Source organism: Crocodylus siamensis, chromosome 7 (genome assembly GCF_052110815.1).
Source record: "Crocodylus siamensis isolate JL-2025a chromosome 7, ASM5211081v1, whole genome shotgun sequence".
In the NCBI taxonomy this organism is placed as follows: domain Eukaryota; kingdom Metazoa; phylum Chordata; order Crocodylia; family Crocodylidae; genus Crocodylus; species Crocodylus siamensis.
Genome location: NC_143401.1, coordinates 14,411,567 through 14,436,980, shown reverse-complemented (window position 1 = coordinate 14,436,980; position 25,414 = coordinate 14,411,567). Strand labels below are relative to the sequence as shown.

The window sequence follows — 25,414 nt, the reverse complement described above, 5'->3', positions numbered from 1 at the left end:
CAACTGTGGTACCTTCACTGAAAAGCTAACAGGATTCATTGCAACTATCCTGAAACTAGTTGTCACTCAAATAGCATTTTTTCTACAGGACACAATAGACTTCCTCAAGACAATACAGATCCTTAGTCACTGCCCCCCAAGAAGGCCATGTTTACAACCATCAAAGTCACCAGCTTTTATACTATCATCCCACACTGTGACAGCACAGCTCTCTGCCTGAAATACCTATAAGAGCATGGATTATACAAATCATCCACTTCATCCTCATCCACAACAACTTCATTTTCAACCACTGACACTTCCTCCAAACCATAGGCACAGCAAGCCATATGCACAAAGACAGCCCTTCCATATGCCAAAATCTTTGTGAGCTTCTTCATGAGTCTTCCCATTTGTAAAGGACTGAAAAGTACCACAGCCCATGTTTTGGCTTCTTTGACTATGGGATGTTGTTCCAAGAAGGATTGCTAGGATGAAATGGGATTCACCTGACAAGGAGAGGGAAGAGCGTCTTTGCAGACAGGCTCGCTAACCCAGTGAGGAGGGCTTTAAACTAGGTTTGCCAGGGGATGGAGGCCAAATCCCTGAGGTAAGTATGGAAATGCGTGACCTGGAGGAAACACAAGCAAGAGGGGGCAACCAGGGGAGGCTTTCTCGTTCTTTCTGAAAAGGTAGGGCAATCAGTTAGTTACCTCAAATGTCTGTACACAGCCTGGGAAACAAGCAGGAAGAACTGGAAGCCCTCTCACAGTACCAGAACTATGATGTGACTTGAATAACAGAGACTTGGTGGGATAGTTTACATGACTAGAGCACTGTCATGGATGGGTATAAACTGTCTAAAACATATGGGCAGAGGAGAAGTAGAGGAGGAGCTGTGCTTTCTGCAACAGAACTGTATGATTGCTCAGAGCTCTGGTATAAAACTGGAGATAAGCCTGTTGAAAGTCTCTGGGTTAGAGTCAGAGGGGAGAGCAACAAGGGTGATGTCGTGGTGGGTGTCTGCTATAGACCACCAGGTCAGAAGGATGAGGTAGATGAGGCTAGTGGAAGTTTCCCAAATCACAGGTCATGGTTCCCACGGGGGACTTCAGTGACATCTGCTGGGAGGGCAACAAGATAGTGCACAAGAAATCCAGGAAGATTTTGGAGTGTGATGGGGACAACTGCCTAGTGCAATTGTTGGAAAGGCCAAGCAGGGGCCATTCTCTTCTTGACCTGCTGCTCACAAACAAGGAAGAATAGGTAAGGACTGCAGTAGTGGATGACAACTTGGGCAATAGTGACCACAAGATAACTGAGTTCATGATCCTGAGGAAAGGAAGGATGGAGAGCAGATGAGTAAGGACCTTGGACTTCAGAAAAGCAGACTTTGACTTGCTCAGGGAACTGATCAGCAGGATCCCCCTGGGAAGCCAGTCTGATGGGGAAAGGAGTCCAGGAAACCTGACTGAATTTTAAAGAAACCTTACTGGGGATACAGGAATGAATGATCCCGATGTGCAGGAAGACTAGCAAGTCTGGCAAAAGACAAGCTTGGCTTAGCAAGGAACTCGTCAGTGAGCTAAAATACAAAAAACGAAGCTTACAAGAAGTGGAAACTTGGACAAACAACTAGAGAGGAGTATCAGAGTCTTTCTCGGGCATACAGGGATGAAGTCAGGAAGGCCAGAGCACAACTGGAGTTGCAGCTAGCAACAAATGTGAAAGGTAACAAAGAAAGATTTGTACTTGTTTGTCAGCAACAAGTGGAAGATAAGGGAAAGTCTGGGTCCCTTACTGAATGAGGAAGGCAACCTAGCAACAGATGATGTGGAAAAGACTGAAGTGCTCAATGCCTTTTTCATCTCAGTCTTCACAGGCAAGGTCAGCTCTTAGACTACTGCACTGGGCAGCACAGCTTGGACAGGAGGTGAGCAGTCAACAGTGGTCATCTTCTTGGTCACATCCCCAATCCAACCTTTCTATGTGGTCTGTTGCCAACATTCTGCACAGGCCACTGCTTTTGGTGTTGCCAGATCTCATGGGGTGCATTGTGGTGCTACAGGCCGTCTCAGGATATTATCTATGGTTTGCTTCTCTTGACAGACACACTGGTTGGTTGCATAGAGGCCCAATGATTTTGTGTCAGCAGCCAAATTTAAGCACCAACCAAAATTCAACAACCATGTCAACAGTAGTGAAAGAACAGGTTAGGGACTATTTAGAAAAGCTGGATGAATACATGTCCATAGGGCTGGATGTGATGCACCCAGTGGTGCTGAGGGAATTGACTGACATGACTGCAGAGCCACTTGTCATCATCTTCAAGAACCCATTGCTATTGGGAGAGGTCTCAAATGATTGGAAAAGGGTAAACATAATACTCATCTTTAAGAAAGAGTAGGAGGATCCAGGGAACTACAGACCAGTCAGCCCAACCTCAATCCCTGGAAATATAATAGAGCAAATCCTCAAAAAATCCATTTCTAAGCACTTAGAGAAGAAGGTGATTAGGAACAGCTAGCATGCCTGACCAAACCGATTGCCTTTTAGGACAAGATGACTGGCTCTAGATGAAGAGAGAACAACAGATGTGATATGCCCTAATTTAGGAAGGCTTTAGATACAATTTCCCACAACATTCTCACAAGTAAGCTAAGAAAGTATGGTTGGATGAACAGATTGTAAGGTAAACTTAAACCTGGCTGGATCATTGGGCTCCAAGGGTAGTAATTCCCCACTCAGCCAGGGGGACTTGCTGCTAGCTGCCCCACTGACAGATTGGGACAGGGGGCTGGGACCTGCCCTTCCCTTCCCTTCCCCTCCAGCTCTTTCCAGCCCCCTGCCCACCTTAGGGAGCTGGGGTGGGGAGCTCCCTGCTGCCAGGGCAGGGGGTCATTGTCTCCACCTGGGTTCTGGTGGAAGAGCCAGTCCCAGCATTAGGCAGCTCATGGGGGCAGGAAGCAATCTCCCAGCCCCCCCCCCAAGAAACAGCTGTCTCCTGGCCTGGTACTCTCTGCCAGCCCCTGGGCTAGCACTGAGGAGGAGCCTAGAGCTCCCTGTGGCTGCTGCATGGGGAAGGTGCAGGGCCAGTGGGGGTGGGAGCAGACTGCTGCCAGGAGCAGCAAAATCTACTCCTGCATCCCTGCACATGTAAACGCCTGCCTGGGGTGGGTTTACTGCAGAGTATTTTACTATTGTAAATCCACCCCATAACATTTGTACATATATAGACACTTGTTATCTTTACTTGGCAGCCAGTATCAAGTGGAGTGCCCCAGGGGCCAATTCTGGGGCTGGTTTTATTCAATATCTTCATAAACAACCTGGAAGATGGGATGAAGTGCACCCCCAGCAATTTTGCAGATGACACCAAGATGGGGTGAGTAGTAGATATGCTGGAGGGCACAGCTAGGTTTCAGAGAGGCCTGGACAAACTTAAGGACTGGACTCAAAAAAAAAAATCTCATGAAGTTCAATAAGACAAGTGCAAAGTCCTGCACTTAAGATGGAACAATCCCATGCACCAGTACAGGCTGGGGACTGACTGGCTAAGAAAGGAACCTGGGGATTACAGTAGACAAGAAGCTGAATATGAGCCAACAGTGTGCCCTTGTTGTGAAGAAAGCTAACGGCATACTGCATTAGTAGGACCACCCTTGCTGGTCCCATACTCTCAGCTTCTCAGTAGGCTTCTGGACCATTCCCTGGGTCTCTAGGAACCTCTTCCTCCCTTTAGTTCCTCCTCAACCATCCAGATGGCTTCAGCTGTCTTCTCTGTGGTGGGGCTCCACAGCTGCAGTCCTCCTGCAGAGGTGGTGTTCTCAGCAGGCTCCAGATCTTACTGCCAGGCTTACCAGCTCTAAGCCCAGCCATCCTGAGTCGGGTGACTCCCTCTACCCAGCCTAGCCTCACCTATAGGCTCCCTGGGTCAGCTGACTCATGATTAGCCCTGGCCCACACCTGCCAGCAGCTTCGCAGGCTGCCTCACCCCTGCCACACTAAGAAGCTTTCTGAGTAGCCAGGAATACACACCACCTTATCTTGACCAGTAACTTGGATAATAAAAGACCAAACTTACAATTTCACTTGCACTAAACACCTCATTAAAATCACGTATGTATTTGTCACTAGGTCAATGTATCGCCATTGAAATAATCCTAGTTTATTTGCACCAGTTAACTAAGCTAAGCTGTTTTCTAGGTGAACGATGCACTTACACCAGAAATGTAAATTTTACATAACAATGTAAAATGCAAATGTATCTAAATTGTCAAACTCCTTAATGTACATCTGGTCTTAGTCTTTAAAGTCTCAGCTAAAAAAATTTGTGTCTCTTTGGGGTAAACCATATGTAATGTACTGGTATATATGCTGGTATACCAACTTGCAGGATTAAAACCTAAATAATTCTGTCTAGATTTTAACCTATGACTCCAGGGTTATAAATACATACTGAGGTCATCCTCCTCAATGCAACCTAAAAGCACTACTAGGCATATGTAAATGCTCACACCTCATATCAAACTCAAAAGAAGTGTGGATGCTTTACCTTTTTCAGAATTAAACCCACAATGCATATAGTGCTTTTAACTATTATCCTTTGGGAGTAAAGATGCAATCTAAAATATTAATTAGTATTATTATAATAGACACATAATTCTCTATCTCTTGATAGAAATGCCATCCCTGGGATATCTGCATTGAATAGAAATAAAGACACATTGAAATACTGTATTTCTAATGTGGATTTTAAGGTATATTTATAAGGAGCAGCAGCAGAAATTATGATAAATTCAATACTCAGAGTTCACTTTGTGATTCAGAAATAAAATGAACAATCCATCAGTATAACTTGCCGTGAAATGAGCATCAAATTGCGAAATCTTTAGAGCAGTTCTGTTTGCTAATATACATGATCATGACCTGGATTAAGAGGGATTTGTATGGTGTTGCACCAATAAAAAGCAGTAACAAGATCTGCTCTTACACACTTCCCAGCATCAAAACTAGGGGAAAAGCACCGTGAAATAATCCATAGCATCTTCTCTAGAGCTTTGGGCCCATGTGGTAGCTCAAGGACTTTAATGGGGCCCTGCGCAGGTAAAATAGCTGACAACCTTCTGGTACAGTTCAATAAGATATCAAAATTGCTGTCCTCTTTCCGTTAACTCTCCAAACAGCGTAGAGCCACATGTGCAAAGGTTTTAAAGCCTCAAAATGAGATGGGTGCCTAGTGTAGCGGGATACACAAATGCAGCTGCATCAGGCACATAAATCCCTAGTTGCAGACACTTCTGAAAATCCTAGTACATGTGTTTCTGCAATTTTAGGTGGCTAAATATAATCTGGCCTTTAAAGCTATTAAGTGCTCAGCTCCCCTTTTGATAAATACAGGATAGGTAGATTATAGTCAGAATCTCATTACCTGAAACTTCCCCATTAATTTAGTGGTTTTGTATTAATAATATGCAAAACATAAGGAATTCAAAAAGCATTTATCTATAAAAGTGGTATTTCAGAAAGGCAAATTTATGTGTAATTTTTGTGGCCAAGTATTTTATTACATGAGGGTGATCACCAGATTAATAGAAATTGAACTATAGAAAAAATACTGTGTCATGCCATAGAGTACTCTTGCATTCTTTTGTCTTATACTGTGTTTTATGTTTCCACCCAGGCAATACCAGTAAGAGCAAGTACTCTGCAAAGTGATGCACCCAGCAGTCTTTACAAAACTAAATCCATTACCTTCTAATTCTTCCTCCTCCCACCCTGACCCACACAAATATAATAGGAGAAAAAGAAATCATTTTCTTACCTCAGTCATTTTTGGCTTCCTGGAGCTGGACGGTACGAGCCTGCCTGACTCTGGACGTGGAGCTGTAGCCATGGTGTAGGTTTCTTTGCTCACCTTCTGCTTGGACCTCAGGAGTGAGAGGGCTGCTTTAGTGGATATACCTGGTAGATTGGGATTATACAAGCTAATACACCAGCTGGCATACACTGAGGACCTTCGGTCAACTTGCTGGATATGATTTGGCTTTATGTAGTTTAAATAGCACCAACTGACATTAGTGGTTGTGTGGAGACTGGGGAACTGCAGTACCTTCTTCATGTCTGTACCTTCTTGAGACTTCATTGCACTTTGAGTTGCATCTGATTGAGGCGCAGGACTTGGAGGGTTTGGTGGGAGATGCTCCGCCAGCTCTTTGGAATCTTCCTTCTTTACTGTCTGCAAAGGGGCCTTGCTGCGGAGCTGCTTGCCACCTGGCTGCTTATACTCCTCCAGTGCCTCAAAACTTGAAGCACCTGAATGGGGCAAGGCTGGCTGCAAATTACTTGGGATTTCCTTTGGCTCTGACTGCTCCAGGGATAAATTAGGTGGGGTTTCTACCTCGACTCTGCCTTGGCTCTCTGCCAGAAAGTGAGATGCGTCCTGCTTTTTTCCTTCCTCTATTGTACCTGGTGGTTTCACCACTTCTAGCTTTTCTTCCACTTCAGACACTTCTTCCTCTTTCACTCTTTTCTGCTGTTGTGTTTCCATTGTAAGCTCCAAGCTACCAGCTGGAGACAACATCCGCTTGCTTCCACTGACTGTTGATGGGCCCCCTTCTAATCCCAGAACACTTTCTGATGGCGATGTGAGTGGCATATAACCTTTCCTTTCTGGCAATGGTAACGGCACTCTCAAGTATGGACTCTGGAAGATGCTCCTCTGATCCTCTGTGATCATCTGTGCCAAATCAAGACCTATTCCATGCACATCAGCACTGCAGACCAGAGTGCTCTTGGGCTGGCGATCATCAAATTTTGGAAGGACAATAGAAGAAGAACTACACTGGGACTGGGTGACGAGGATCTGAGAGAGAGTTGTGTACATCGCACTCCCATACGATGGCATGTTAGTCTGAATGCGAACAGGGACTACGAGCGATACCATGGGATCGACACGTGTGGGGACCACAAGCTGAGACGTGGAGGCTGACACCGAAGGGCTTGCTGTGCAGGTCAAAGGATGTAATCCAGTGTCAGGGCTGAACTGTGTGCATGGGGAAAGGCTGGAGGTCCCTGCTGGTGGAAATAAACTGGATTTGAGCTGTGGCAAATGGCTGTTGGCTTCTGCTGGCAACTGGAGGGCAAACTGAGACTGGAGAGGCAGAAAGAATGCAGAAGGGATTGGTGAGGAGCCGGGGTAATTCACAGGGAGGAATGAAGGGTGTTGCCTGAATGGCACCTCAGCTGGGTGTGCCATCAATGGAGGGGCAACGTGCAGCTGGCCTGGGTGGAGAAGAGCTTGCTGGAGAGGAAGCGGTGGCGTCTGAAATATAGAGGGAGGAATCTGAGGCATCGTAAATTGAGCAGAGAAGATGTCAGACATGGTTTGAGTGGCAAAGAGCTCTGCAGACTGTGCTGGCTGTGGCAGAATATGCTGGTAGGGGAAAAGAGAGACTTGAGGGGACATGTACTGTTTTTCATGCAGTGCTAGCTGTGGTACTGGATGATGGAGCACCTGCAGAGTTTCAGTGTACGGCTGGCTGTATGCTGGCGGAGGGCTGTCTTTTGGCTGACTCTTATCAGTTGAATAGCCACCGTGTGAGGATGAAGAGGATGAAGATGCAGGTTGATGGGGCAGACTTGTGGCAGGAGATTTACTGGAAGAAGGCAATGGTTCTTCTGTCTCCTGCCGCCCTTTTGGGGCTGGGTCTGGTTCATGCTCTGGATGCCTGGTGAGAGATGCTTGCCTAACCAGAAAACACTTCCTTCTCTCCAGTGGAGTTGAAGAGACTGAAGGACCAGGTGCTGAGGCAGAAGTGGATGACAAGCTCCCATAGTCAAATGATTTACTGCGTGTCTCTGACATCTGTGAAGTGTGGGACACATTAGGGGTCTGCTCGGAAGCAGATCTTCGCATCTCCCTGGAGTGATGATGGTGGGTCGGTACCGTCAACATGTGAGAGCCTATGCCCAGAGGTTTCATATGGGATTCAGAGGACTGGCTGGTCATCTCTGACTTACTGTATTCTTCACGATCAAATGAAATGGAATGGGTAGAGCCATGGGATATACTGCTTTCCTGACTTGGGCTTCTTGTGAGAGATACTGACTCAAAACTGGACTCTCCAGAAGACTGAGCCATTTCTGCCAGCCGAAGCCTTTTCTTTTTTGGTGGAAGTTTCTCTGCAGGAAGCTGGGAGAGTGTTTGGCTTCTCTGGGGCCACTGAAATTCTTCTGTTTTTTCTACCTCCTTAGGAGGAGGCTCAGGCTCATTTTCTGGTCTATCAGGCTCTTCAGTGACCAGAATTTCAGGGACCTGGATGTTGGGTTGGCGTACCAGCTTTGGCTGCAGGGAATGAGATGGTCGGCTGTGTTGTGCTGCTGACTGAGATGAGTACTGTGACAAAGGCTTTTCTTCTTCTAAGCCACTCAGCTGTTCTATAGAGTCTGACTTCTCAAAGGAACTGGTATGCTGGATGACAGATATTTCTTTTGAGGTTGTTCTTCTCTCTTTGCCTTCTGTACTAGAAGCTGCTTTTGTAGTCCTGGAGTGAAAGCCTGTGCTGACCTCAGAAGGTGGTATGGATTTACCTGGATCTGCTGGTGACTTGATAGATTCACGGGTTAAGTTCAAAGCAACATCAGATGATGCTCGACTTGCAAACTGACTTAATGATCCACTGCTGGAGGAGGGAGTTTCAGAAACCTCAAAAGCTGGGGGGTCCTCATCATCACCAAGACTCTTTTCTTTCCGTCTTTTTCTGAGTGGAGTGAGTTCCAAACTGGTCCCTAGCTTGTAATGCATCACTTGTGGCCAGGAATCAGGTTCCACAGCAGTTTTTTCAGTTTCTGAAGAGGTATGAGAGCTAGAAGAACGAGACTTGGAGATCTGAAGTTCTGAACAGTAATATTTTTTATGGGCTTCATAATTATCTCTTTTCTTGTACCGAGCACCACATATATTACATTCATACATGAACCCTTTCACTTTCTGTCCCTTCCTTGACTTTTTGGTAACATCGCTTTCCTTGGATTCCTGTTCCTCAGCAGGTTTAGAAACAGTTTCTTTGCTTATTGAGCTAACTTCCTCTGAACCATATTCCACTCCCAGAGGTAACTCGATAGCCGGCTGTCGTTTTAGCATTCGAGGGTGTGAAGAAAACACTTGACTGCGACTTACGACATCAGGCTCCATGATGTGGTCATCAAATGAGTAACTACCTCTAAAAGTATGAGGGGAGCTTATAGTGCATGCAGCAGAAGGCATTGAGTGGCTTCTTAGAAGAGGCACTGTCTCTGTGGCACTGTGGGATTGCTGAAGTGATAACAATGATTGTTCAGGCTTAATTTTTTCACCATGGGATGCTAATGACTTTGATGCATCCAACTGGCTACCGGAACCAGGCTTGATATCAAATTGAAATGGTTCTCTATATACACTAGACTTTGGAGATTCAATGCTGCTACGTCTAGATAATGAACTTCTTCTAGGCTTAACACTATCTATTTCACTGGTATCTACAACAGCTTCATTAATTGTGATTAGCTTAGTGATGTGTTCAATAACCTGTGTTCTAGGCACGGACAATGGTACCATGCTAGGTTTATCTTCAGTAGACAGGTGTGGAAACCCCGGGGTCGTAGTTGCAGATAACACTGCAGTCCTTTGTCCAATTCTCCCACATTTCCCAAAAATAATTTCTGCATAAGATTTTGCATTTGTATTTGGTGGGCTGATTTGCTGTTCTGCACTTTCTGATCGTGAGAAATAGCCTGACTCTGTACTCCCTTTGCTCCCAGGGCTAAGAAAAGCCTGCTCATCTATCACCTTCTTCCTTTCACTTAATCGGAGTGCAAGCTTCTGTTTTATTGTATGTGTGTCTTCAGATTTATGGCTCAAAGCATGGTCTGATGATGGCTCCACAAACTGGGTGCTGTCTTCAAGAGACTGAGACATACTGGAATGGGATAATGAACAGCGGTCATGGCTCGAACCCTGACTTCCTGCACTGTACAAACTACTAGATAACAGGGTGTGCTTTTGCCTGGGAGATAGCTCTACTGAATGACCTGACATTGTACCCGTCTCATCTTCTGAATCGGTACTTTCTCCTTCAGTAGGCTCTTCAAATTCCTCCCCACCAATCCTTTCCATTTCCAAGCTGGAAGGATACATCTCTCCTCCCATTCCCGAGGCCAGCCCAGCTTTTATTCTATGAGCATGAGACTTCCTATGTTTATACAAATTACTCTTAGTCTTAAAAGAAAAGCCACATGGAATGCAAGGGTATGGGCGCTCACCCGTGTGCGACCTGATATGTTTCTGGAGCACACTTGGTTTTGCACAAGGTCTGCTGCAGTACTGGCAAATGTATTTGCCTGGCTTCTGAGGTTTCTTTTCCTTCTTGTGCACTTCTTCAGTTTGTTTTAAGGAAACTTGGGGAGGACGAGGAATAAAGACTTTCTGAACGGACGGCATGTCCTCTCCAGGAATGATTGGTGAATGGGAAGGTATGAGCTGACTATGATGAGAATGAAGTCCAGTTGATGAAAAAGAGCTGGAGGGACCAGGTCTTGCTGGATCTACTAGCTGCCATGTGGGCCCTTCAAGGGCATGCTCTGGTTTTCCAGGAGACATAAATGCTGGTGACAGCGGATGCTGCTGAAGCTGTGAAACGTGGGAAGGATGTTCAAAAGAGGAAGGCTTGGGTTGTTTCTGATGTCCAATCTTCTCCTGAGATTCCTCTCTTGGAATCGGCAAAGAACCAGAAAAGTGCTGCTGCGATACAATGTCACAGAGAGGGGGTCCTTGCGAAGAAGCCGAGCTGCCCTGATACGTAGCTGCGGATGTAATACTGGTTTGGAAAACCTCTCCTTTGGTAAGCCTCTTCCTTGGACTTTCTTCCGCCTTTTTTGTGCTCTTCTGGCTTTGTTCAGGATCCATGACCTTAAAAAGGGTCTCTGAATGCTATTTTGGGAAGGTTTTGGCAGGCTTCATTTACGAATAATAAAGGTCTCCTCTGTAGATTCCCTGCTTTGCCTGCATTTGCTATAAAACTGGAGCCACCAAGAGATGGTTGTTGATTTAAGATTTTACTAAAGTGTCACTAGTTGCTATTTGATTCAAAAAAAAGTTTCAGGGTCAATAAAGTTCACATTGGTAACACATGACAAACTACTTCAAAGAGAGAAAACTTTCCGAAACTTTCAGTCCAAATATTTTCCTTGTGAACTTGGTTAAGGCTTTAAACCTTGCCATTTTATTTCAGTTGACAGTGGCAAGCCTTCAAAGTCAAGAAGCAACCCACAATGTGTCTCTTGTTTGTTATGCAAACCTTTGAAAACTTGAGACTTTAGTGCTCATCTCATAATCATCTTTTTGCCTTTGCAAGGAAAATAACACTGAATAGTGTGTGTTCTTCTGGTCTTCGTGCTCCTCACTTTTGTGTTCAAAGGCCGCCAAAAAATATATCCCACATTTCTGTAATTACACCAACCAAGAAAAAGACACACACACAAAAATTACTGCAGCATTCATATTTAAAATAACTAGATATTCATGCTTGTAAAAGATAACAGTATACATTGCACACAAAAGAAAAGTCATAGCATTTCATAGTCTAATAAAAGATATTGCATCTGTCCAAAGAACCTTGCCTGCCATAGTATTTCAACAAATTCTTACCAATTTTTGGACATAATATTTAGTTGTAATCTAAATGTTACTCTTGTGAAAACTGAAAGAGCTGTTCTGTTTTTAATGTACCTATGTCCAGGCCAAGTAACAATAAGTGAAAATGAGGGATACAAAAAACTTGAAATCTAATCAGCTTTAAACAAATGGTTTAAAAGTCATTTCAGAACCTACATCTATCTGACCCCAGACCTCTGCCAGGCTTCACGGTGTTACAGTCATTTTCTAACTGGTAACAGAGAAGAAACTGTGAAAATAAGCTATATACAAAGAGCTGCCAAATGCTACAAATTGGCTAAACAAAAAAAAAAAAACAAGAAAAATATCTTTATTTTTCATCTTTTAATAAGACACAGTAATTGTAGGTGTCCCTTGTAATGCCAGCAACTGAAAAAAAGGCATATATGATGTTTTTACTAAGTGCATCAGGCTCTTTTAATTCCTTGTAATCATTTTCCTAAGGAATAACAAGGAAGGGTCATTCCCCATCTTTCCCATAGGAGATGCTCAAACTGGCATTTAATGCCATACAGTGTAAATGCCAGACTGATGGACCTGCTGATATGAACATCTCATTGTAGACTGTGATCACATCGCTTAGCTTCTTACCCTTGAAAACTTAACTCTAGCAGACCATAATCTCATATACATTAACATCATGTATCTACATACAATGTTTTGAGAACTGTGGGCATATGAATGTGTAAACTAGTAGAGACACCTCACTTTAAGGTTCTTCATCATTCTTCTTGGCAACTACACCCTATCAGTGCAATCCTTTTTACAGTTCTGGACATTTCCCAGTCTCTCTGTTCTTTCAATAAGTACCATAATTCACAATGACTTATATCCAAGTTTATAATAAAGTAATAGAAAGACTCGTCTAACAGGCAGAAGTTCCATCTTTCTCCAGAAGAAGTGAATGTCTGTACATGTCAGGATAAGGACAGAACTTTGCTCACTGAGTTTTCAGTAGGTCACAGGATACTAAAGACTAATTCAGCTGTTTTGGAACATGCTTCCAAGAACCTTTCCCATCACTAGGGGCAAGTGCATTGATGTTATTCCAGAACCTCGCCCCCCCCCCCAAAAAAAAAAACCCATTATGAATGGAAGATAAATCTCTCTCCCAATTTCAATATCTCTGTGTGGTTCATATTCTGAATCTGTGGGCTGCAATTTTTTAACCCGAGTGTTTAAATTAGTTACCTAGGTAAGAAGGCTGATTGTATACAAAAAAGAAACTTTTTAATATTATACCTGAACATGAAACTCCATTAACCTACTGAACTTGCTGACTGTTGAAAGTTAGCACTGATGACATCTGAAGGCTGCTTTGAAATAGCAGTTTCTCAGAGAGATAGGAGAGAAAATACCCATGAAATATCCATGAAAAGCAGGGGCTGTCTGTCTTAGGACTTTGTTACACATTAATTTTAGGTGGCTCGGGGAGCGCTTAACTCCTGGAGTTGGGTTGGACATCTATTACGATGTGTAAAGGATGGACATTGATTACGATGTGTAAACTAGTTTAAAGTACACTTTAGGCATCTTAAAGTTATGCCACTGCAAGGCAGGTTTATCTCTGATCCATGTTACCCAGCTCATGTTCCATGAATGGGTAGGCACTCTCCAGAGATAAGCCACCCAAGTTTTAGTCCTCCAACGTCCCAGGATTCAGTGTTTCTTTCCCTCACCCTCCCGTTCTGTGTGGACAATTCATAGCTGTAGCTCCTAGTCAGGACCCCGCTCACCAGCCCTCCAGTGGCAAGTCACAGCTGTACAGGTCAGAGACAGTCAAAGGTTTTTAGCCTGAACGTACAACCGCTCTAAACTCCAACTAACACTAGCGCTGATCAACATTTGAGAAGGTTAAAGTGTAATTTGTAACAAGGCCCTTAAGTAAAGGTAATTAGCACATATAATTTACAGTGAGGTAGAATGGAAGCCCCTTTTCATTTCCATGTACTGCAATACAAATCTTTCATCCTAAACTAAACCTAAAATAAAGTTTCATCACAAGGAGCTGCTTCTATTTATTTTAATATGACATCTTAATCCAAATGCTGCTAAGTAAAAGCGATCCAGCCCGGGGCATGTTTGCATGCGAGTACAGCATAAACAGTGCTGAGCTAGATGGGGCTTTCCATCTGCGTTCCTGAGAGTATGGCCCACACCGGTCCTAAACTGACTGCTGAAAATGAGGCAACAAAAGTTTGCTTAGCAGAAGATTGTGTATTAACTGAAGAGTGTATTAGTTAACAGTAAAGAAAACACTTTTCACCTAGACACAACCTATGTGAAATGGTAACCAATGATTTCTAGCTTTTTACTGCTGTGCACACAGGATTACACTAACCATTTCTACCTCATTTGCTGCCCATGCATTCTGTTCATATTTGAGCTAGAGTTTCACAAGCTTCCAGTGCATGCTCAGCACTGAGATTGAGAAAATAATCTCAAACTGATGAGGGTACTTAGATTTATTTAAAGGTTTGTTCCTCACATCTAAGTGAAACTGGCCACAAATACAGAAGATGCTGACTGTGCAGTCACTGCTGCCAAGTCATCAAGTACTTGTATAAACATACTAAATGACTGTGCAATAACCCGAGTTACTATGCAGTAGTGCCAATGAACAGCTTTTTTGTGACACTGATGACCCAGTAGACTAAGACTACTGCACAGTAACATCACATCACAGTTTCTGCCACATGATGCTACTGCACAGTCAGCACCTTGTGTAAACATGGCCACTTACAAGTAGATGCAAGACTAAGACTGTCTATGACCAGAACTACCCATTAGGCAGCTCAGTCAGAAATCGCACAATTCTTAGTAGATTTGAAGATTAACAATGGGATCTTTTCACATGTATCACCATTATCTGGAGTAATTTCTAACTTACACAAGTGTGTTTCAGTTTTGTCACAGCTGCCGCTCTGTGATGCCGTCATGCCAACAAATTCTGGGGGAACAGAACATTATTTTAGTCACTGACCTGTCAACAGGTTCATATTTGCAGTGCAAAGATGCATCGTAAGAGTGTGAACAGAAAATGCTGAAAGTGAAAGTAACAGATGCAGGTCTCAAGAATCCAAAAATCAAAATCAATTCCAAGGTGATTTTTATGCTTTAGTTAATACCCTGCATGCATTTCCAACACCAGTTGATGTAATTCTTCAAAATTAAAGAAAGTTCAGTAACAGAAGCTATAACATGCCCTTTTGTTTAAAATCAGTGCTTGATGCCCAGAATGTCAGTACAGTTCAGTTTACTAAAAGAAAGTGATGCATAAATTATCTCTTCCACTTCCTCAGGCATATGCATTTAAAACTTCCCACCACAACATTTTGCAATAGGCCTGAAAAGCAAGTTAGAATGTCGTTTCTTTGTATGTCTTCTGTGATCCACCTCTGTGCATAATGCCTTCCTTAGGATTGGGTGTAAGATTTAGAGATAATATAGTGTGTCATTCCAAATATTTGGACTACCACCTATTGCCCATGATGAAAAAGGGTACACCAGCGGCTTAACCTTATTTAATCTGAAAGCACCTAAGTGATACATAATGGCATAAGAGCAGTTTTTGACACTTACACAGAGTTTGGATTCAATTTGCACTTGTGTTGCTGCCCTTGCCCTATGCTTTCCTTCTAAGTATGCTCAGAAGCCTCCACTCCGGCTGCACAGATTCCAAAGCAGAGTAAAGTCAGCCTGGGATGCTCATAATTCTGCGCAAATCCCTGAAACATTAATTTTAGAAAAAATCATGACTAGAAGGCACTTAGCATTAGAAAGAGCAGAGGGAATTTCCAACTTCACAGCTCAATATTTAGGCCTTAGAGTGACATAGCCATGATATTCCAGGAATTATGTGAGAAGTAAGGATTTCTTCAGGCGATATCTTTTACTGGACCAACTGCATAGTTTGTATAGAATTAGACAAGCTTTTGACTGCAAAACATTCTTCATCTTGCATTCAGAAGTCTGTCTAGCCCCATCCCAACTATGCAGTTAGTTCAGTAAGAGCTATAACCTTCAGAAACCCTTGCCTTGCAATATGGGCATATTCCCAGGGAGTGGAAGATCTATACTCTAGCCCCCACTTGCCTAAAGAGAGTTTGTAACTGTAACTTTCTAGCAAGGTTCTTGAAACAGGAGGCCATAGTGTTAGTATACCCTCTTGTCCTCCTCTTAAAGCTGGCCCACTGTGCAGCCAAGAAGAGGAATATATGAGATGCCAGGAAGAGGGGAAGCCAGAGTGTGTGGTTCAGTGAGGCAGACACTGCTTTGGAAGGGGGGAGACCTTAAGTTCGGGTCCTGTCCCTTATCTTCCATGTTCTGGGAATTACCCTACTGCTATTTATCCATTCAAGCCAATCCTATTAAGTGCAAGTTGCAGGAAAGCTACTGGGAGCAGGGGCCCAAACCCTCACTTTTTCAGGACAGTATTCACCTCACTTCTCTCAACCTTACTCCTTTCCTCCTGGCTCCACAACTCTTGCCTTTTGGCTTCCTAATGGGTGAGCTTCAAGAGAGTGGAGAGAAGGAGGGGAGGCGTGGGCTTCCGAGGTGAGAGGTTTTCAATCTTTTTTTACATGCGAGACCCCATCTCTTTTGCACATTGAAAAGCTTCCCATTAAAAAAAATAATTTATTATGGGGCTTACCTACTTGAAGATGGATCGGGAAAAGAGGAGGAACAGCCAACAGAGAAGAGCCTGCACTGCAGTGATTGGGGGCAGGAAGAGTGGCTGAGAGAGAAGAGCCTGTGCTTAATTTATCTCCTCCCTGCTGGCAGCACCCTTCAAAGGCTGTCATAGCACCCCAGGCTCCAGGGCACCTGGTCAAGAATCACTACCCATGGCTGGGTGATTCAAGCATTTTGCTGGGTGGTAGGAGATACAGGTTCAAAACCCTTGTATGAGAGGGTGTGCTGATACCTGATACTAGGCAAGTATTCAGCTAAAAGGGGATTATTAAGAGAATTGTAAACAAAACAGAAAGTATCATTATGCATCCACACCTTGAATACTGTGCCCAATTCTGGTCCCAGTTCTTCTCAAAAAGGATACAGAAGAACTAGAAAAGGTCCAGAGAAGAGCAACAAGGGCGATTATCAGTATAGAGGGGCTTCCATATGGGGAGAGATTGAAGAAACTAGGCCCATTCAGTTTAGAAAAGAGACACTTGAAGGGGGACATAATACAGGTTTACAAAATACTAAATGGTGAATAGAAAGTAAATGGGGATTTATTATTTATTATCTCTCACACAATACAAGAACAATGAAAAAAGGAACAAGAATTTGTTAGATAAAATTTTCTAACATACAGCAGCCTCAGAGGCTTTCCCTCAACCTGAATTCCTTTTTTGCTTTAGGAAAGGGTGAAACAGAGGGGATGTAATGTCAACATTACTTTATATCAGTGGAGGACAGATGTAACAAGTCCTTGTTTCTTTCTCTTTCCATCTTCAGCTAACAAGTGCTTTGTGCTAAAGGTGAAAATGATAGATCTGGTTCAGGAGATGACGATGCTGCCTCTGCCAAGTTAACAGCAGTAGAGGATTCTCCTACACAGCAACCATTCTCCACTGGCTGCTTCTAACCAGAAAATTTTTATCACTCGAGTGATGCAAGGAGCCGAAGTGGAAGGATCTGATTTATTTTCTTCTGCCACATTTTCTTCCAGTGTCTATCCCATTTTCTCTCTTTCCATTCTCTGACACATTCTTTCTCCCTCTATGCTATTATGCCATTTTCTCCCTTTTGCATTAACTCCCTCTCTCTCTTTTCTCTGAAAAGTAATACCTTTTATCTTTGTATTCTTTTATGTTTACCTTCTGTCTTCAGTCCTACTTTCTCACGTGCTCCCTTTGTGCCCGTTCACTCCCCTAGCAATTTCTTCTGTCTGCCACCATTGCAATGTCTACGTTCCATTTCTTTTTCCTTGTCCTTCCTGACATAGCATTTATTCTGTACTGCTTTCTGGAATAATTAACAATCATTACATCACTGGATGCATCTACATGAGAGAGTGACTGCACAGAAGCCAAAATATAGTGTGCAGTAGCACGTCACAGGATGGACAGTGCTAATACACGCTAATATGCGCAGTATTATTAGGCTACCACACAGTAGCATCACCTAAAAGACATTCGCCGGTGCTAGTGCAGAGTATCTCCAGTTACTGCACATTTATTTAGTACCTGCAAATACACCAGCACTAAATAAATGCGCAGTAATGACTGTGCAGTAGTGTCTCATGTAGATGCTCCCTGAGAAGCAGAACACTAGCAATACCACTTCAGCAGACCTTTAAGAAATCTTGATGGTTTTAAGACACATGTGTCCCAGCAGCAACATAGCTAACGTTGCATTTTTGTGGGCAAATCTGAAATACAGCCATATTGTTTTATTTAGTTTCAGAGCCTTATTGGCTATATGGGTGTTTTGTAACTTCCTCAAAAAGCAACTTCTGGGAAGTTCATTTGAAGAAGGATAGAACAGAAACAGACTTCTCTATTAACCATCACAAATACAAACGATGACATTCTGGTCCCAGTGAAATCCATGACAAAATTCCTGTTGATTGCAACAGGATCAGATATGCTTGTTCAAAAGTTTACAAAAATACTTTGAAATGATCTTCTAAAAAGCTTTGTGCACTGCTGGCATTCAAAACTCCCTCACAATGACTCAGATTCATCCCTGTGTTGGGGATATGAGTCTTTAGCTGTCTTCAAACTTGTCTAAGCCCTGAAAAACAGGGTCTAGGAAGGATTCAAACAATGCTATGCCTCATGCTTACTCCTCCAGAGGGAAGAACATTACTGTAACCACACATGCAAACAAGCTGCTGGCCACATTGCTTTGGGGCTGAAACCCACGGTGAGCATGACAAGAAGTGCTAGAGGCTGCAAGTCCCAGCTGTCAGCTTGATCACCAGGGTGGGAATTCCACTGAAAATACACTTAAAGGGATCAGGGCTTTTCCCGTTTCCTTTTTTGCCTCCAGAATTTATTTTTTAAAAGGGGTTCCTGAAAAACTGTGACTGCTGACATTTTGTCAGTTGTTTTCAGTTCAGACTGAAAACATAGACACCTAGGTTTAGGTTAGATATCAGAAGGCGCTACTTCACAGTCAGGGTGGCTAGGGTCTGGAACCAGCTTCCAAGAGAAGTGGTGCAGGCTCCTACCCTGGGGGTGTTTAAGAGGAGCTTAGATGAACATCTAGCTGGGGTCATTTGACCCCAGTACTCTTTCCTGCCATGGCAGGGGGTCGGACTAGATGATCTGCTCAGGTCCCTTCCGACCCTACAAACTATGAAACTATAATTGAACTCTTTCTTCAAAACACCAGAGGTGGCAAAACTCTGGTGTTAGGAATGCACAGAGGGCAGGAATTATTTTTTCATATATTAGGTCCTGTTTCAATTACACCAAGATCCATCCTGATTAGTAGGCAGTTCTCCCAGTGGAAACAGCGCCTCTGTTATATGTTTTCCAATGGAGCAATCATAATAAACAAGCACTGCTTCTGAATAAAGTTCAGAGGTCAAGGAGAGAATTTTATTCTCCCCTCCCAATATAATAAAGTATATTGAAAGCACATACTTTCTCATTTTTATGACACCTTATAAGATATTTTCATATAAACATGACATAGAAGCTATGAATAAAGAATATGGAAATGCAATTGCAGGATCTGTCATTAGTTACATTCTTTGTAACTGTTGCCTGCTTGTACTTTGGCTGATGGGACATGTGCTACCTTAGACTTTCAAAATAAAGTATGTGTGACAGAGAGAGATTTAAAATGTACACAGTGATCAGTGTGTGTCATAGTGCAACTCCTGTCTTAACTTTCTGTACCAGGACTCAATAGTTTGAGTTAAACAAACCTGCATAGTGCTAAATTGGTTACAACATTGGTAGTACTTATCAGGTAAATGTTTCCCAAAGATAGGTTTGAAATCTCGGACAAAACAAAAGCTCCCCACCAAAGAGAAGTCCTATTGTCAGCTCATGGTATCTTGTGCAGGGTGGAAAATACATCCAATATAAATCATGAAGGGAAAACAAGGATTACTTACAGTGGGTTTAATCTTCTGTAATGTTGATGGTATGTCTCCTTTATTTGTCCAGGATTTAATTCAGTCTGTAAAAAGAACACCACACTGTAACCTTTAAACAAATATATTAAAATGCCATCTCAGCAGTGTTAGCATAGGACTTACATCAGGTGTCCTGATGCAACGGATTGCCTGGTAACAGAAACAGTACACAAACTCAGTCCCAACAGCTGGAGAAGTCCTCAGTGACTTGGTTAACCTTACTCAGCAAGTTCATTATGATGGTGATGGGCATGTTCATTGTAAAGTACATCACTATGGATTATTTCTTCTGCCCGTGTGGGGGGAAGCAGTATAGTTTACATCAGCCATAGGCATAAAGCAGATCACAGCTCCAGGCAGATGCAGCAGAGATGAGCTGGAAGCTTGCGACTTTCCAAAGTGGATTTTCATTCTGCTCGGATCACGGTTATTCAGTTCCTGGATTCAGGTTCCACAGCTATCCCCCAAGGCTAAAGATGTCTAGATCTGGGGTTTTGTTTTGAGACCACTTCTAACTCTGAGTAAACTGAGTCAATCTCCATCTGATTCATTCCTGAGTACTCATACTACTCCCAGAATGAAAGTACTGATTTATACCACTTATTTTCAAGGCTCATACTTAGACAAAGAAAATACAGGCTTAAAATGCACTCCCCTTCAGAAAACTGGCTGCAAAAATGGCATGAGGAGGCTCTAAATATGTTCTGCATGTTGATAAAAAAAAATCTTTCAAAAACTAGCCCTGCAATTTTCCCTTGGGGTTGAGGTTCTTAGTCCATACATCACTACTGAGATCACATGACAACTTCTCCCTCAGTGACTTCTAAATATCCCTATCACCCTCAAATTCTTGCCTCAGCTTTACCTGTGCAAAAGGATGGAAATTTTGGAGCTGAGTTTGCAGAATTATAAACTACATGCAAGTCAAAATGAAATGTAGATCCCTCTCCCATAAGTTCTGCATAACTAAAAAAAGATAATAATGCTTTTGTTTAGTAAGCCAATATACCATATATAACTAATTACATGTAGATGGTGGCCATATCTACAGACACTGACTGCACAGTAGCCTGATACTACTGAACAGAAGTGTCACGTGGCAGCAACCATGATCCAACGCTACCGTAATGTATCTCAGGCTACTGCACAGGCAGTGTCACAAAAAAGCTGTTCATTGACGCTACTGTGCAGTAACTCAGGTTACTGCACAATCATTTAATACTTGTTTATACAACTACTAAATGACTGTGCGCTAATGACTATGCAATCAGTGTCTCGTGTAGACATGACCTCTGACCAAGATTTTGGTCCCCCTAATTTTCATGCATCCAACTTAAGAAATTGCAAAAGCTTAGCAGTTGAATAGCTTATATCAAGTTTAGCACTCAAATGTTGAAGCCAACACTTGAAAATCTTGGCTGGAGAGAATAATCCTGCATACAGGTATACAAGTGATGCAACCACTAAAGGCAAAGGGTAGCTGGGGGAGGCAGCAGAATAGAGCCCGACAAGCAAGTTTAATACATGAGGACTTATTTGGATAAGGAGGGTTATTTTTTTCATAGTCACTTTTCAAAGAACCATAGATTAAAGATAAAGATTTTCCTTTAACTTCCTTGGCTATTCCTACAATAAATTTTCCCATTTCCCACTATCATCCCACTCAGAAATCCCAAATGACATAAGAGAAAATTAAACAGAACAACTTCAAAAGTCATTATTAAAAAAATAAAATAAAGCAGTTGTCTGACATGCGTTTCCATCTGACAGCTCAGAACCATGCCCCAGAGACTTTTACTAAGCCATCTTCTTGTATTTATACTTCTCAGCCAGTTAGCAAAAGGAACCATCAGTACGTTGTCAGTAAAGGAGTTGTCAGTCTTTCATTATTGGAAATAACCAAAACTGAGACTAGGCAATAAACTATACTCAGCACTCAAGAAATAAAAGTTACCTTGAATATTCAATTAATTTGCTAATTAAAATTACAACTATTTTCTTGAACTGTTATTCATGCTGGTTAAAAGCTTTTAAATGGTTATTTCCTTTCTTAAAGTCAAACTGCAGTCATTATTGTTTGCTACAAGCATAGCTTCAAGGAATTCCCACGTCTCTATAACAAGAGAATAACAGACTGCTATATCACATTTTACTTCTTAAAAACTGGACAATAAATAATGGTATGGATAATATGCCCTACATTTGTGTACCATATATTGGCAGATCACAGATATAAAAATCCTTGATACAGTCTAATTACATACCGCACCTTGGACATACCTACATGTGGTTACCACACGTTTATTTAGTACTTGTATAATCAAGTACTAAATAAATGTGCAGTAACTGGAGTTGCTGTGCAATAGCAGTGGCAAACGCCTTTAGGCTACTCTGTAGTAGCCTAATAATATTACACAGTAGCGTATTAGTACTGCTGGAGCTGTGACGCACTACTGTTCAGTCAGCATCTCATACAGATGTGCCCCCTGAGGACTAAACACTGCTTTCTAACTTATGTAGTGGCTTTGACTTAAGATCCCAAAATATCTGATACATAGCAATAAAACTTCAAAGCAACTTTCCATATCTAGCTAACCCTTACTGCCTCTGTCTCTGCTTGACAGACGACGGAACTGAGGCATGGAAATACCAAATGATCTGGCTCAGTGTTGCACAGTGAGTTAACAGGAGAATCAAAAGCAGAGCTTAAAACTCATGACTCCTCATGCTGTGCTTCAACTTGAGACTCTGCTGCCTCCATGCTTGCCTGCTGAAAGACTGCATCTAGCACAAATCTTGTCTTCCTCTGGGCTACAAAAATCCTAAGGCACTTAATACCTCGCATCCCTAAAGGGACAGTACATAGTCATACACAAGCAGCAATACCCACATTGTTAGCCTTCACTTAATGGTCCACAAATGACTTCTTTTTTACATGAATAACAAAATAAATATTGGCCTACTAAGGAGTATTTATGTGGTGCAGGGAAGTGCCATGGTGATACCTTGCGCTTTCACGGTACTACATGTGAACCACTAGGATCTCCTCCTCTGTCCAGATGCAAACCACACATTCTGGTTGAGTGTCCCAGCCCAGTGCTGCCTTATGCCATATAAACTGACCCTTCGATACCTCTAATTCAGGTTTTGGTGAGTCTAACAATTAAGCCCCAGACCCCAGGAAGGTGATTCAAAGAAACAGAGTTAGGCTCCCAGGCTGCCTATACAGTCAGGTAACTGCCTCCAAAATGTGATTCAGAGAGCTCACACAATAAGCAGGGAGTCATCAAGGGCTAGACAGCGGGGTACACTCAATGCAAGAGTGTGCCTGAATTCTTGCTCCTCTCTGGATACAAGATGCCAAAGCAGATTGCTTCCGAGCTTATTCACACACAGCTCATTGATCCTGGGCAGTTCAGCCCCAGCTGGCAGCATATTGAGCTTCAGCTGGGCTCAGTGTGCTACAGAGGGGCTGGCTGGAGCTTCAGTGCAGGGCTAGCCAGCAGGCAGCCTCTGCACTGAAGCACCCTTGTGCCCAGCCAGCTGGACAGCATCTGCATGTGCGCTACCATGAGTGACTGGTGCCTCCTGAATCTGGGGGAGGCATCCGCAGAAGCTGTCGACCCTGTCAGGGCAGGCACCAGCCCTATTGACAGCATCAGTGTTAGCCATTGGGGGGGCACATGCACCCCCTATCAGTCGCCTATGTGTGCTACTGTGCACAAAAAAACTCTGGATCAACCTAGTACTTGTATTACTGTAGGCCTGTGTGAATAGGGAAGTATTCAATTTGGATTTGAATTCGGCCAGTTCAAAGAACAATGATTCGATCTGCAGATTCAGATCGCTGTCCTGAATTGATTCTGCCAAATCAGCTTTGGAAGATTCAGCGCTCATTCGGAGAGATTCAATGATTAGGATCAGCTGGGGAGAGTCAGGCACAGCTGGGAGGCTGCAGGTTCTCTAGCAGCTCCACCAGCTGTGCCTGCCTCTCCCTGGGCCAGGGGCACCATGGGAGAAGCCCCTGTGGATGTCCTGCCCAGCCTCATCCCCCACGCGGCCCCAGCCTAGTACCAGTACTTTAAAAAAAAGAAAATACCCCGCACTCAGCAGCAGTGGCTCTGGGGGCTCTGGGGCCACATGGCACAGCCCCCACTTCCCCCTCTACCCCCCACCACCATGGCTGCCACTCCCAGCCCCAGCATCCGGGCAATTAAAAAAACACAACCCAGCTCCACACTCACCAGTGGCAGGATCGGTGATTGGGGCCTCTGGGTGGTTGTGACAGAACCCCTTGTGCAGCGCAGGGCAGTAGGGGACAGCAGGGATCACCCCTGCCGCCTGGCACCCACACAGCAGCTGCCCCATGGTACAGGTGCAGCATGGCTCAGCAGGGTGCCATGCACTGCCTGGGAGCTGGGGCCACTGAGGCTGAGCGCTGTCGGGTTCCAGCCAATATGTGTAGCCACCCCAGCTCTCCAACTCCACACAACACCCTGCTGAGCATCACTGCACCCGTGTCATTGGGCAATTGTCACATGGGTGCCACATGGAGGTGGGGGAGATCCCCACTCCCTCGCGCTGCATGGGGGGTGCTCCACCACGAATGCCCAGTGGCTCCAATTGCTGCTCTGCCAGAGCTGGGGAGTGCAGGGCTTTTTTTTTTTTTTTTTTTTTTTTAAAGTGCCAGGCAGGCTGGGCCAGGCAGGGAAGCCATGGGACCTGTCTCTGCTTCAGAGAAGGGAGCTGCAGGGGCTCTGCTCTGCTGCCACTTGCCCAGCAGAAGGCAGCTGTCAGCTGCCTGTTTAGTCTATGGCCGAATTGCCAAATAAGCCGAATCTTTTCCAAAGCTTTTCCAGATTCATTCAGATGCTTCAAATCAATTCAGAGCTTTTACTTAGTCTCCCCATTTAATTCAGATTCAGAGATTCAGTCCCCAAATTGGGCCGAATCTCCTCTGAATTGAGTCAGCTACTGAAGCATCACACAGCCCTACTAGCCTGCTCTGGAGTTTATTAGTAGATAAGGGCACATGTGTGGACACTGAGATGTTTACTACAGAGCTAATTAGGCAGTTCTGCAGTAAACATCTCATATAGATGCACCCACTGAGGACTATTTTTTATCTGTGAAGTGCACATTTGTGTAGCACCTTGCCATAGATTGGTTTACAGGGCTTAAGACACATTGGTTGGGGGCCTGTATTTCTGGCCTCTGTATTTAGTGGCTGCAAAGTTATGAATAAGAAAAAAGATCTGATAAATATTATTTCTTGGTTCTACATAGGATTGCTAAGCTATGGCACCCTAAATAAAAGAGTAAGAAACAAGCAGAAGTAACTATGTCCTCTGTTGCCATAAATGGCAAAGGGAAAAATATGAGTGCAATAATCCACTGACCCATGCACAAATTGAGTATATTGATTTGAAGGTTAAAGTAAAGCCAAAAAATTTTCCTTCCCCTTCCTCTAACCTCTTTTAAAAGTGTTACCATTTGGTTCTAGGGCTTCCCATATGCTGCTTACCACAAACACATGTTTTCTGTTTCTCTTAGCAAGAAACAGCACTGTGAGAAGACTGGAGGCAGGGAGGGGAATGGATCAGAGCTGTGTGGGAAAAGGC

General features: G+C 43.5%; 1 protein-coding gene across 4 annotated transcripts in view; it reads right to left on the bottom strand.

Moving 5' to 3' along the window:
* HIVEP3 (HIVEP zinc finger 3) overlaps positions 1-25,414 on the bottom strand; it is a 529,666-nt gene that overhangs the window by 103,229 nt on the left and 401,023 nt on the right. For 3 of the 4 annotated variants that reach the window (XM_090056873.1, XM_090056874.1, XM_090056876.1), the window contains 3 exons: positions 19,773-19,837; positions 14,583-14,642; positions 5,804-11,461 (listed from right to left, as the gene is read on the bottom strand). In XM_090056873.1, the coding sequence (XP_089912999.1) occupies positions 5,804-10,924 (5,121 nt within the window). In that variant the 5' untranslated portion in view covers positions 10,925-11,461; positions 14,583-14,642; positions 19,773-19,837. Of the gene's footprint in view, positions 1-5,803; positions 11,462-14,582; positions 14,643-15,274; positions 15,421-19,772; positions 19,838-25,414 lie in introns of all 4 variants that reach the window. The other variant, XM_090056875.1, reaches the window with a different exon arrangement.